We start from the raw sequence: 14,646 nt of genomic DNA, 5'->3' as shown, positions 1-14,646 counted from the left end.
AAGGTGCCGTTGAACTCTCAAATGCATTCAAAGAAGGAAATCAAGCTGTGGAATGGCCCAGCCAATCACCTGTCCTAAATCCAATAGAAAACACAAAATAAAGATCAGATTTGATTGACGAGACCGACAGAACCATCAAGATTTTTACACACTGTTGAAATCTGTGAAAAACTCACACCTGAGCAATGCATGGGAAGCGTTTAGCTTTAAGCTGACATCACCAAAAAAGCATTTTGTATAAAGTATTAAATACATTTCAGTAGTTTAGTACTTGTGTCATTTTACACACAACCATTTTTTACTAAAATCTGGTTCAATTTCATGTGAACAGCTCCTTTAGAAATATTATTGCCAAGAAAAATCATGACGTTTTCAATAATTATTTTAATGATTTATTTTATTATATATATATTAATAATTTGTAACATTGTGAAAAGCTTTGTAATGACATAAGGTTGATTAAATGGCAACTTGGTGAATTATATATATATATATATATATATATATATATATATATATATATATATATATATATATATATATATATATATTTATATATATATATTTATATATATATATATATATATATATATATATATATATATATATATATATATATTAATGCTCTCAGATTTAAAACCCTCATCCAGGCACTGCTTTTACTGTACGACTGAATGTACAGTGTTGAGTGCTGAACGTAATCTTAATCAGGTCTGAGACTTTATGAACTGGATTTACAGAAAGTGGAGCATCTCCAGTTCTGACAATCACTCACCCAGCGGCTCTGGCATGAATGTGCACGTGTCCCACATCTGATCTCGAGGTCATGACTGAGTGTATAACTGTGGCGGCACGTGTGCAGTGAAGCGCCGAATGGAGAAATGCGAACTGTCAAAGCGAGGATGTTTCATGAATGACGACATAGCAAAAAAACACTGTGTATACTCAAGTAAAGGCACACTGTTGTGATGATTAGACAATATTAGATGGCAAATTCTGATGGTGATGATGAGTTAAGATAATAAACATCCAAAAACTGTGAGTGACGGGAATGTATGAGTTGTAGTAAAGGAGGAGAGCAGGATTACGGTTGTTCAGTGGGTTAATCCTGACTGTAGTAAACAGTCTTAATCCCGCACCGCCATCTCACCCAGAGGATATAAAGAGGGAACCCTTGACAGATGGTCAAACTGTTTTTTTCAACACACAGCCACAAGGTTGCCACAGTCTTGGCCTTTTCGGATTTGTAGGGTTTTGTGATGATTTTTATTTTAACTGCTTATATGAAGCTATCTACAGTTAAAATAATTAGCCCTCCTCTGTTTTTTGTTTCAATTTCTCAAAAATGTCTCATGCTGAAAAAAGTGTTGCATGCAGAACTGTTGCAAACAATTTATTTGTGTTGAATTTAAACAAACAAATTAAATTTAATGATGTTCAACTTAATTTGTTTGTTTAAATTCAGCCCAAATAAATGGTTACCACAACTTAACGTAAAAATTTTTTTTAGTAAATCCAAGGAATCATCTTTAAATATTTTTTTTAAGTGATTTTTTTTAGGAGAATAAGGTTATTTACATTTACATTTAGTCATTTAGCAGATGCGTCTGTCCAAAGGCATTCAGTGATTCAACAAAAAGAGGCAATACAAGAGCTTTATCATACACCCAGCGCAATAAGGCGCAAGAAGTGTTTGGCGTGATTTATTGCTATTTTGAGACCAGCACAACCCTAATTTTCACGATTTGCACCATATTGTTTTATGGCAAAAAAAAAGCATTTGTGCCACTTTGTGGACTAATCAGTGTGCTTGTCTGAAAAGAAGGTATGTTTAGGCGCATTGTTGGTGCGTTGCTGTTTTGAGGAACTGAAATAGACTGCACCATTGACCAAATAAAAGCTGCTCTAAAGTCCAGCGCAGAGCCCATTAGTTATGCGCCTATGCAGATCCAATTGCTAACACATTACTTAATACACACAAGATGTACAGCAATACACAAATGTCTATACATATGAAAAAAAATAAAGGATTAAATGTTACAAAAATATAATTTTCTACACAAAGATAAAATCCATTACCTGCATGCCTTCATCTCGGGGGGGCTTTTATCTTTTTATTCATGACCATTTGCATTTGTATAATGTTATTATTATTAGCGGTATTATTTATTTTATGTATATTTATATTTGTTTTAATAAAAAAAAAGTTTAGATTTGTCCACCTGTCGGGTTTTGGGGATGTATGCATCACCATATGGGTCATAAGAATAGGACATGTGTTTGGATATAACTCAGTTCTTTGACCACACTTCATTATTATTGTTCATTTATTCATTTGATGGAAATTAGAATAAAATGTATAAATAGTTTAGAAGCAAATCTTTGTGCTTAACAAACAAAATTAAATATGTAGGCTAGTGGATATCGAAAGTAAAGGAGTAAAGAGTAAAAGTAAAAGAAAGAGTAAGAGGCTGAAAGGACGAGGCTCGTTCTTCATCCTAGCGCTGCAGATGGTCTGTTTAACTCTTTTCTCGCCAGTGAAGCTCTCAGTTTGTCTACTTACAAAGTCTGCCATGTATATAGTGAAGGTGCCATGGTGTGATGCAACTGACTCCTAAAGGGAATGTGAGATGAGACTCTGATTGGTTTGATGCATGTTATACCCAAAGCACACCCATAACTCATAAGGAGAGTAAGTACAATCCTGTTAGACCATGCGCCAGGGCGCAAAACATATTTTCCATTCTTAAAATAGCAAAAGTGGATTCTGACACGCCCTTAAAGCTTTTGTGCCATGAGCTTTAGACTTTGTGCCTAGGTTGTTAAAATAGAGCCCAAGAAGTGCTAGTTATTCAAAGTAACTTGTTTGTGCTCAGAGAATTTGGTGCTAAAGTTGGACTTTTCTTGAGAGAAGGAGAGAGAAAAAGTCCTTTTATAGGTGGTTTTGGTGTTATTCACTGGGGTTCAGGTGTTCTCTGAAGAGATGGTTTTTAGTTGTCGTTTGAAGGATACCAGTGTACTTGCAGTCAGAGTGGGAATGGGATGATCATTCCACCAGCGAGGAACATTAAATGAAAAGATTTTGGAAAGTGACTTCTGTAGCCTTCCACTAGATCATAGGGTTTTTACAGTATTTCCTATAATATTTTATATTCTAGAGAAAGTCTTATTTATTTTAGTTCAGCTGTAATAAACAGTTTTTTTGTTATCATATTTAAGGTCATTAATATTATTAGCCCCTTCAAGAATTGATTATTTTTTGTTGGCTACAGAACAAACCACTGTTGTCTAATGACTTGCCCAATTATAACTTGCCTGGTTACACTAATTAGCATATGTAACAGTTGTACCATAATATAATTAACAGTGAAAAAAAATCTTGCTTACACTTTAGTTGAATCATATGAACTTTTCTAGACATCCAACTTATATCAATATTAAATGAAACCTGTATATAATATCAATATCAATCTGAAAATTAAGCAAATATTAAGCAAAAATGATAGCAATATCAATATACATCAATTAAACTGGTTCAAAATATTAAGTAAAACCTTAGTTGAAACCTTAGGTACATAAAAACAGCCTTTTTATATATTTTACATAATAATTTTGGATAATAATTTTGGTCTCAGCTACATATACACACACACCCTATTCATTACTAATCAGTGAAAAAAGGGAACTAGTTTGTGGGATTATAATTTTCATTTTTATGTAGTTTCGTTTTATGTTTAGTATATACAGCTTTGTAAATCCATATTTTGGAGGGGAATTTTATTAAATAACTGATTCCCTGATTGATTATTACTGTAAAGTGAAAAGATCTGAATATATTATGGCCAGTTAATCTGATTTCATTAATTCATTCATTTGCGGCATAGTTCCTTTATGAATCAGGGGTCGCCACAGTGGAATGAACCACCGACATATCCACCATATGTTTTACATTATTTTTATTTTGCTCTTCTACCTGCAACCCATCACTGGGAAACACCCATACATACTCTTTTACACACATACACTACAGCCTACCCAATTCACCTACAGCACATGTCTTTGGACTAGTGGGGGAAACCGGAGCACCCGGAGGAAACCCATGCGAACATGGGAAGAACATTGCAAGCTCTACACAGAAATGCCAAGCTGGGGCTCGAACAAGTGACCTTTGTGCTGTGAGGTGACAGTGCTACCCAGTGTGCCACCTTGCCGCCTTTAATCTGGTTTATTCCTGTTTAAACTATGTTTTTAAATGATAATTTCTGCTCAACTGAGGTTAAGCTTTTTAATAAATATCATAGAGCTGCCAGTAAGTTTGGACATTTTTCCATAAATTTATATACTACTAACTTTCCCTAACATATAAATGTGGAGCATGAACCTTATAATAAACACAAAAGGCAGACAAAACGTTTATATTTATTCAGTGTTTTGTAATTTTGTAGTGTGCTTTTAATAAAGTTCAGACAACAGATATTCTCTCAGACCTGGATTAATATATCTAAACACTCTTTAGTCTTGTAATAGTCTTCACCCTGACCGATCATCATGTATTTTTAACTTGCGATTCCCTTTTATGCACTTTAGCGTGTATAGGCATGCTGGTGTGCTGTAATGGTGGATTTGTCCGTGATGCCGTCTGGTTGAGTATTCCAGCTAAAATAGGTCACAGAAGCACACATGGCAGATCAGGGGATGCCACATCAATGAAAAGCTCTAATGTGGATTTGAGCACACTAGACCACCCTTGACGACCCCCGCGCGCACAAACACCCTTATCCCGCATTGGGGTTCCCGGTTAAGCTTCGCAGTTTCAAAGATAATCGGGATTGTGGATGAAGCATCATCTGGTTGGCATTTCCCCCTCAGTTCCTGTGCTGCATTGCAATAGAAGGTCCTGCGACATTGTATTTAAAGGGGTAGTTCAACCAAAAATTTTAATTCTGTCATCATTTACCCACCCTCAAGTTGTTCCAAAAAAAATTTTATGCAAAGGGGAAACTGGATCCCATTGACATCGATAGTAGAAGAAACAAAATACTGCACCAGTCAATAGCAGCTTCCATCATCAGATGTATCTTCTTTTGTGATTTTGGAAAAACTGAATAAATAATATTATTTTTCGGGACTGTCCCTTTAAATATGAGCCCATCTGTGTATCCAGTTTATTAGGTCGCTGTTTCAGCTGGTGCTCATTTCATTAATGCTCAGTGGTTTATAAATCCAAAGGCCCGATTCACTAAACAGGACATGAGTTTGACACCTCTGTGCCATAAAAGCGGTAATAAGAATGGATCACTCTGCAGTAGGATTGCACGGTTTACTGGTATACTATGGTAGTATCGTGATACTATGGTTCCAAAATACTGGCGGTGCCACTGCAGTCTGTAAACGGTGGTATCGTCATTAACGGTCTATCTACAATTCATAATGTTGCATCTGTCACTAAAATGCTCACATTTGTTCAACAATAAACCATTTTATTTTAATAATCTGTGAAACCCTTTAAGGTTGCTTGTTTTCTGATGTTTTCAAACGCACATCTGAATCAGTCATTTTTGTTCCTGTTCAATTTTGTTGGAAAAACGCTCTTTTTGTAACAAATTTCGTTTGGTATAATTTGTATCTTTATTTTAATGTATTTTTTGTTGGTCAGTTATCTACAAAATAAACAAAAAAATTAATACATTTTAGGTGAAGTGAAGTGCAAATGATACTTTTTTCCAATATTAAGGGAATTATGAACTCAATTCAAGTAGATCTACAGTATTATAACATGTTAAATAAAGTATTTCTGACCATTTTCTTTATATTATTATATTAGTTTCGCAATACTATTTGGCATCGTGATACTTTAGCTGGTATAGTATCGTAAGATGAATTAATGGTATCATGACAACCCTACTCTGCAGATGTTGTTCTGTTTGTAACTGTAAACCAGGCATGTCCAAACTCGGTCCTGGAGGGCCAGTGTCCTGCAGTTTAGTTCAAACCCCAATCAGACACACCTGGGCTAGCTAATCAAGTTCTTACTAGGCTTTTTAGAAACATCCTTGCAGGTGTGTTGAGGCAAGTTGAAGCTAAAATCTGCAGGACACCAGCCCTTTCAGGACCGAGTTTGGACACCCCTGTTGTAAACTAAGAAAATAAGCACAGTGGCTCATTTGTACACTGAAAAAAAATGTTTCTTAGATTTAAATTTTTTTTTTAAGGTAAGTGGATGAAAACTATGTATGGGCAGAATTTAAGCAAACTAATTAAATGTAGTAATGTTTAACCTAATTTGTTTGTTTAAATTCAGCCTATATAAATTGTTTCCAACCACTTACCAAAAAAAAAAAAAAAAATTTGGTAAATCCAATGAATAATTTTCTTTCAATGTAGAATGACCAATGAATCTACCAAAACAGCACAAATTAAAGACATTGTTCACCCATAAATAATAATTTACTCCCTCTTCACCATTAAATGACTATTTACTAGGGCTTCACGATATTGTATAAATCTGTCATCGAGATATCTTGTTTTTCTGCAATATTTATTGCGATATGAATATGATTATGACACGAGATGACTTTAATAGATCAATTTGGAACTCATCATTGTATGTAAACTGTAGTGATTTCATAGGCATAATCAAATTTAAGCAAATAAAAAAGTCTTCATTGTATAAGTTAAATTGTTGTAATTTTGTACACAATTTATTGAAATTATTGAAATCTTAAAGTCATAGGCCTTAAAAACAAATCAAACAAGCTCTATTTCACTCTGTAAAAGTTGACCAGTCACTCAACAATATGGTTCTTAGTCAGCTATAAATGCACTCAAATTTCCTGATGGATGAATGAATTGAAGCTGAACTTGACATTGCAAATCCTGCGATGGCTTTTGCGAATGATCGCATTGCAATATCGATGCTGAAATGATATATTGTGCAGCTCTACTATTTAATTCCTCAAGTGGTTTCAAACCTGAATGAAAACTGGTAGCCATTGACCATAGTAATTTTTTTCTGCTATGGATGTCAGTGGCTATCGCTTTCCAACATTCTTCAATATTCCTCTTTTTGAACTCAACAAAAGAGCCAAACTAATACAGTCTTGAAGCAACTGATGTTTTCATCAACTGAATTGAGATGTTGACTTGCCACAAATATGGAACCATTTTTTACTTGGTCTTGTTTTACATCTGTGTCATTGATTTTGTACATTTAAGAAGGTTGTGTGGATTGGCTTAGAGGTACCATGAAATAAAAATAAAGTGTTTTAGATGTTAGTAACAGTATTGTTGTTAATTGTAAGGATATCTATTAGCTAGTGTGCCTCAAAAACAGCGTTTAGAAGATATGAAACTGATGTAAACATGTAAAGCTTGTAGCTTATCATCTCATGTCTCAGTTTCCCATCAAATCTTGACCAATCAAAGGCTCTCTTGTATCTGACATGCCCTGCCCTCTTCAAAATGTTTCACATTTGATTCGCTTAAGCTCAGTCACTCTCACTGGCAGAACGGTGATTAAGCAAAACGCTATTGACCGTTTTTGTAAAAAGGGGAGGAGCTACTCTATCTCCCACCCTCTTTTCTTGTTTTGGTTAAGATCATGTCAAATATCAAATAAAAATGCACATTTCAAATCACTTTACGAGATCTTTAAGAGTGTAGAGGTTTGTCTTCGGCTGCTTCTTGACAGTAGAAGTCGGCAGTTCAGTATACCAGAGAAGAACAGAGATAGTGAAGGTTCTGGAAAATGATTTTTATTCATTTATTGTTGCTGTTATAAAGGAACAAAGAGATACTGATGACCTTAGCTGACAAGAGGGAGTGTATATTTGTAACTTTATAACAGAAACAGCTTTGAAAGAACATCTGTTGTAGAAAGCGCAACAAAAACAATGACGACTAAAGATGGGCTGACCAATGAAAGCTTTTTCTAAAAATCATAGTATATTTAAACCGCTTTATTTTTTGTCAAATGTGAAGGCGTCTATTGCTTTGACTTACAGCATTACAGGTTGTAATGTTGGTTTAACTATGAAGCCAATCAAAAATTATTGCTGTTTTCTTCCGCAGTATGGACGGTCGGACAGCTACCGCGTGGCAACCACGCAGGACAATGATGATAAGGAATCTCCCAAAAAGGGAAAGGGAGGGAAAGACCTTGATGACTTGAAGAAGGAAGTGCCACTGGTAAGACACGTCAACACGAATTTGTTTTAATTAATTTTTCAGCAAATACAAGTGCCTTGAACACGGAAGAAATGAAGGGCGGGACTTGAAGTTTGCAGTGGGTGGATCTCATATGATTGACAAGTTGATCCCGCCCTCAAACTTGACACATCATCAGATAAAAGATGCATTGAAATAAGAGGGAAAGTTATTTCATGTGAGCACATAAATATTTTAATTTGATGAAGGACACACATAAATTACTTACAATAAACAGTAAATTTGAGATATTTTTATTTCACAATGACTTTAAGTACAGTAAATTTTCAAGAATCTAGTCACTGACCATTAAATAGCCCGTTTATAGTGTACAAATTAATTAGATTTTTATTTTGTCACGTTTCCTTAATTCACCATAGTAGTTATTGCAATATATTAGATTGATTTTCTATAACTTATTGCCTTGAATGAAATGCAGCGAGACTGTGATTTGTTTTTCTTTATTCATTTTATCCAAATCGACTTACAAACTTATGAATGATTCATCAAAAAGCTTTGAATAATGTTGAATTTATGTTTGTCAGATTGAAACTGATATTTTCGACAATTTTATTTTATTTTTCCTCCAGACAGAGCATAAGATGTCGATTGAGGAAGTGTGCCGAAAGTACAACACTGACATCGTACAGGTGAGCGCTTCAAATCCACAGTGAACATTCAGGATTCATAGTATTGCAAAAAAAAATCCTCATGACAAACATTTGTTTTGTTGAATAAAGATATCGTTTTGAGTAGTGCTGCACGATATTGGAAAAAAATTTTAATGTTGTTATTCTGCATTGTATATTATGATATGAATACATTTTTACCAGATGATTTGACCAAATCTTTTTAGATTTATTAGATTGATTGGGATGATTCTGTAGGGGAGTGCATGTGCATAAAATCCAATAAGCAGTCTACAAACTTGATGAAACAACAAAGAATACAGTTGAAATTAACAGTTTTTTTAATCAGTTTATAAGTCTAACAGTATTCAGGTACAGTAATAGAATAATTAAAATAAAAATAATTTAATAATATGCATCATTAATAAGGTTAGAAATGGTGCTAACTTGTTAACAAAGGTTCTGCGCTGGAACCATGCATTACTTTGTCACCCTCTCCCTAAAACTTATTTAAGGCAGACCAGCCCTGTAGCCATGTTCTTCTCGTTCTTTCGAACCCAGTCTCCCTTCCTCTATTTTCTCGCTTTCCATTCACAACCCTATAACCCTCCCTTCACTCCTAGGTTGAATCGGGGGTCCAATCACTCTACCAAAATATTACTGATAAGTTAAGATGGTGATAAAGATAAAGTTAAGATGGTTAAGTTAAGTAATATATTGGGCATAAAACTGAAATTCTGAGAATGTTGTCAAAGTTTTATGAGATTAAAGTGGTAATATGGAGGGGATCATACGGAAAGAAACATGAAAGTGAAGTAGAGACATTTGAGATTGCAGAAGAGAGGCAATTTCCTGAATGTCTGTCCGGATCTTCTGAATAAATTCAATTTCCTTCATAAGCACGGATGGTTCAGGATAACTTTATACTGATGCACATAAGGAAAGACTAGGAATTTCTTTCTGGGCGAATCTTTTGTCTGAAGTATAATTATAAGCTAATCCTCCATTTCCTCACTGATGAGGCTGGTGTCAGATTCCTGTTAATGTTTTTATCTCAAGTTATTCACTGAAATTTGTATATTCGGTCTTTATGTTTTGGCTGTAATTTGCATACAAATATAAATATACTCAACAATTCTTCAACCTTATCATTGCAAACTGGTATTGATTGACTTTTATCTGTGGAACGCAAAATTATGTGTATATATGAGAATGTCATTGGGACCTAAAGTAGTTTATTATTAAAGTGAAAAGTCCAGACTCGTCAAAGTTAATGAATTTTTCCATGTAATGATGTTATCCTCAAATATGTAAATGGTTTTTGTTTTAACATACTGTAGTACTTAAACAGTTAATATGCACTGCAAATCAGCATTAACCCCTTTAAAGCTTGCTGTATCATTTTTTTTAAATGCTTCAAATTTATCAATATGATCAATATTGTTGATTACTATATTTCCATGATATTTGTGTACATATTGCTGAACTATTATAAAGATTTAAATGTTTATTTATTAGTATATATTAATATGTAATTATTTTTGGGGTTTTGGTGATTAATTTTAACAAATTAAATATTTAGATTTCTAAAATGGTATATCAATGTATTTCTGTATAAATATAACTGAAGGGTGAGATGGATTATTTTCTTATTTCCTTCCAAATTAAATTTATAAAAGTGACTCTCTTTCTTAATTCAGTTTAATCCAATAATTGCTTTATTAGCATAGCAAATGTTTCAAATGTATTGCCAAAGCATGTATAAAGTTTACATTCAAAATAAAAGAACATACATATACAATAAAAAACATTGTAAATAGTAGTAGTAGTTAAAAAAATACATGTAATAATTAAATAAAAATATAAATAATATATCATATTATTCAATCTATCATATATTAATTATATTTTTATTTAATTATTATTAATTAAATTAAAAGCATTTATGAAGTTTAAATTAAAAATAACATATATATTTTAAAAAAACACAAAATAATGTGTTATAATATAATACAAATTATTATTTCTCAAATGATGTTTAAAAATGCAAGGACATTTTCACAGTATGTCTGATAATAATTTTTCTTCTAGAGAAAGTCTTATTTGTTTTATTCTGGCTAGATTAAAAGCAGTTTAAATTTTTTTTTTTAAAGGTCAAAATTATTAGCCCCTTAAAGCTATATTTTTTCTGATAGTCTACAGAACAAACAATTGCTATACAATAACTTGCCTAATTACCCTAACCTGACTAGTTAACCTAAACAACCTAGTTAAACATTTAAATGTCACTTTAAGCTGTATAGAAGTGTCTTGAAAAATATCAAGTAAAATATTATTTACTGTCATAATGGCAAAGATAAAATAAATCAGTTATTAGAGATGAGTTCTTAAAACTATTATGTTTAGAAATGTGTTGAAGAAATCATATTCGTTAAACATATATATATATATATATATATATATATATATATATATATATATATATAAACATAAATACATATTAAATAAGTTTTTACAAGTATGCTTGACAAAAAAAAATTCTAAATTATGATAAAAATGGGTGATAGTCTTATAAACAGGGTTATAGAAAGGAATAATTATAATGTACACCATTAACAAAAAATAAATAAAGTCTTATTATTAATTTTACTTCTAATGTTTCATCTAAACATTCAGTTAACTGTGCCTATATTATTATCATCATAAGATTTTTTGGCTATTATTCCATATATCAGCCTTTACGGTTTTTAACAGGGCTTTTTAACAGATTGTCCTCATTTAAACCATCTTAACACTAAACTAATAACATCTTGATGAGCTTATCTAAAGCGCTAATGTTTGAAAGTAGAATCTCAAGAACCACAGCACCACTGTCGCCCTCTAGTGGCAGTGCAGCAGGGTTTGCCTTGGATTATTGAAGAGCTTTTCTATGGTTTCTCCTCACACACTCTTCCTTGCCTGAAGGGTCTGACTAATGCCAGGGCTGCAGAGTACCTCGCTCGGGATGGTCCCAATGCTCTCACCCCTCCACCCACCACCCCGGAGTGGGTCAAATTCTGCCGACAGCTCTTCGGAGGTTTCTCCATCCTGCTGTGGATCGGAGCAATCCTCTGCTTCCTGGCCTACGCCATCCAGGCGGCCACTGAGGACGAGCCTGCCGGAGACAACGTGAGAACTCACACACATACACAAAGTAGAGTGCATTAATTAGACAGGATTTGGCAGGGGCACAACATATGCATAATTTTGGAGTATGAGGATTTTTCATGGGAGAAAATAAGGTCGTGTTTGTGACATAATTGGTAATCCTCTTCAGCAGCTGTTTTATTTTTACTCAGAGCACTGGGTTATTATTCTTTTTGTTGTTGTTGTTGTTGTTGTTAATAATTATATGTGAAGCATGATGTTTTCCTTTTGTACTATAATGCAGTGATGGACAGTATTTTAACTTCATTACTGTACTTAAGTACATATTTTAAGCATCTTTATCAGAGGTTTATTACTTTAGGAAAGCTTAACTTTTACTATGGATAATTGCTGTAAATGATTACTATAACTTTTAATATACTAATTTGCTATTTAAAAAAGCATATAAATTATTAAGTATCAATATATTTGACATGTTATTGTGTAATTTACCTAATTCTAAGCTGCACTTTCAGCATGGTAAAGCCTGTTTCACACCGCAAGCGCAAGCAGAATGTGTTTTTTCATCATCCATGTTAACAGATTAGAGCTCTGGAGGGATAGTTTCGACTCTGGGTCTATTTTTGCCACGCTGTTTATGCTCAATTAAAGTGACAGTGCATTGATAATGAGCAAAAACACACTGAGTGACTATAAAAAGTAGTAATTTTACCCAATAAATACATAAATAACATCCACTGAATTTTATATTTTCAATCAAATGTATACTCAATCATTATATATTCAATTATATATTCAATCAATCAATCAATTAAATATATATTCAATCATTATATATTCAATTATGTATTAAATCAAACAATCAATCAAACATAGACTCAATCATTATATATTTAGTTTAATATTCAATCAATCAAATATTCAATTAAATTCAGCTTTATTTGTGTAGCGCTTTTACATAGCGCTTCACATAAATGGTCATAGTAACTGGATCAGGGTAGTTCAGTTTTTAATGTTTAAGTTCAGTTTAGCTCAGTTCAGTGTGGTTTGAAATCATTACTTGAGAGTCCAAACACTGAAGAGCAAATTCATCGATGCGTAGCTTTACAGATCCTGAGCCATGCAAGCCAGTGGCGACAGCGGAGAGGGAAAAAAAACTTCACCAATAGGAGAGTGAAGAAAAAAAACCTTGAGAGAACCAGACTCAGTTCGGCACGACCATTTTAATTTCTCTGCTGGCCACAAGTCTTGTGCAGAGCTGCAGAAATATATATTCAATCACTATATATTCAATTATATATTCAATCAACCAATCATTATATATTCAATTATATATTTAATCAATCAATCAAATATATATATTCAATCATTATATATTCTTTATATATTCAATCAAACAATCATTATATATTCAATTATATATTTAATCAATCAATCAAATATATATATTCAATCATTATATATTCTTTATATGTTCAATAAAAGAACGTGTTTTTTTAGCATCCATGCTAACAGATTAGAGCTCTGGAGCGATAGTTTCAGCTCTGGGTCTATTTATTTAATGCATAGGTAACATGCACTGATTTTAATATATTCAATCAAATATATACTCAATCATTATTTATTCAATTCAATCAATCAATTTTATATTCAATCATTATATATTCAATCAAAGAACGTGTTTTTTCAGCATCCATGTTAACAGATTAGAGCTCTGGAGCGATAGTTTCGGCTTTGGGTCTATTTTCGCCACGCTGCTTATGCTCAATTAAAGTGACAGTGCATTGATAATGAGCAAAAACACATTGAGTGAATGTAAAAAGTAGCAATTTTACCCAATAAATGCATCAGTCATATCCACAAATGTTTATATATTCAATCAAATGAACTTAAACGATTAAAAACAGCAACAATTATTTATTTGGGCCCAAACTACAAAACCAAATTTAAAACAATTTTAGTATCAGTTTTTCTTAAGCTGCACACTAGTTTGATCATGTATAAATATCTTTCAAACTATATTGTATAAATATTATTATAACTATAGGCCTACATCCTCCTGACAATCAAAAACAAAATTACATGATGCAACAGTTGATTGTCTCCTGAGTGCACCCTAAAAGACATGAATGACATTCCTTAAGATAGATTTATACTTCGCCTGGCGCTACATAGCGCACCTCCGCTGAATGCGGGCGCATCTCGCGAAATGGACGAGGCTTTTATACTTGCTGCGTTCACCTAATAATATACTTTAAAACGACAGGAGTGGTCAAAGGAAACCCACCGTAAAATCAGACAGATAAACAGAGAAGTAGGAAGTTTCTGGAACTATGTCATATCATTAATATTTTTAAACTAATAATTTTTTTACATTTTTTTATTTATTATTTTAATGATTATAAGTAATTTTATAACTATTCAAGATTTTTTTAATAAAACTTTGATGCATCACTTGCTTTTGTTCATATCTCAGACAGTTCTACCTTTTAAAGTTTATTAAAATATTAATGACAAATAAATTTTTTCTTAAGGCAAGAATAAAATCAAAAAAAGCACACTCACTAAAAAATACAGATGTCTTTTTTTTTTTAGATTAAGCGCGCTCAACAATTCACACATTACTGTTTGGCTAGTTTCTGTCTTATACTTATGCTAAAAAGGC

The 14,646-nt window shown here is 32.8% G+C and overlaps 1 protein-coding gene across 1 annotated transcript in view; it reads left to right on the top strand.

The window, feature by feature from the left end:
* Positions 1-14,646, top strand: part of atp1a3a (ATPase Na+/K+ transporting subunit alpha 3a) — a 58,357-nt gene that overhangs the window by 11,970 nt on the left and 31,741 nt on the right. Inside the window, 3 exon segments of the mRNA NM_131684.2 lie at positions 8,071-8,187; positions 8,796-8,855; positions 11,799-12,002. Of these exon segments, the coding sequence (NP_571759.2) occupies positions 8,071-8,187; positions 8,796-8,855; positions 11,799-12,002 (381 nt within the window).

This window comes from Danio rerio, chromosome 19 (assembly GCF_049306965.1).
Source record: "Danio rerio strain Tuebingen ecotype United States chromosome 19, GRCz12tu, whole genome shotgun sequence".
Classification (NCBI taxonomy): Eukaryota; Metazoa; Chordata; class Actinopteri; order Cypriniformes; family Danionidae; genus Danio; species Danio rerio.
Note: the sequence above shows the minus strand (reverse complement) of the source record. Positions and strands in the feature narration are given on the sequence as shown.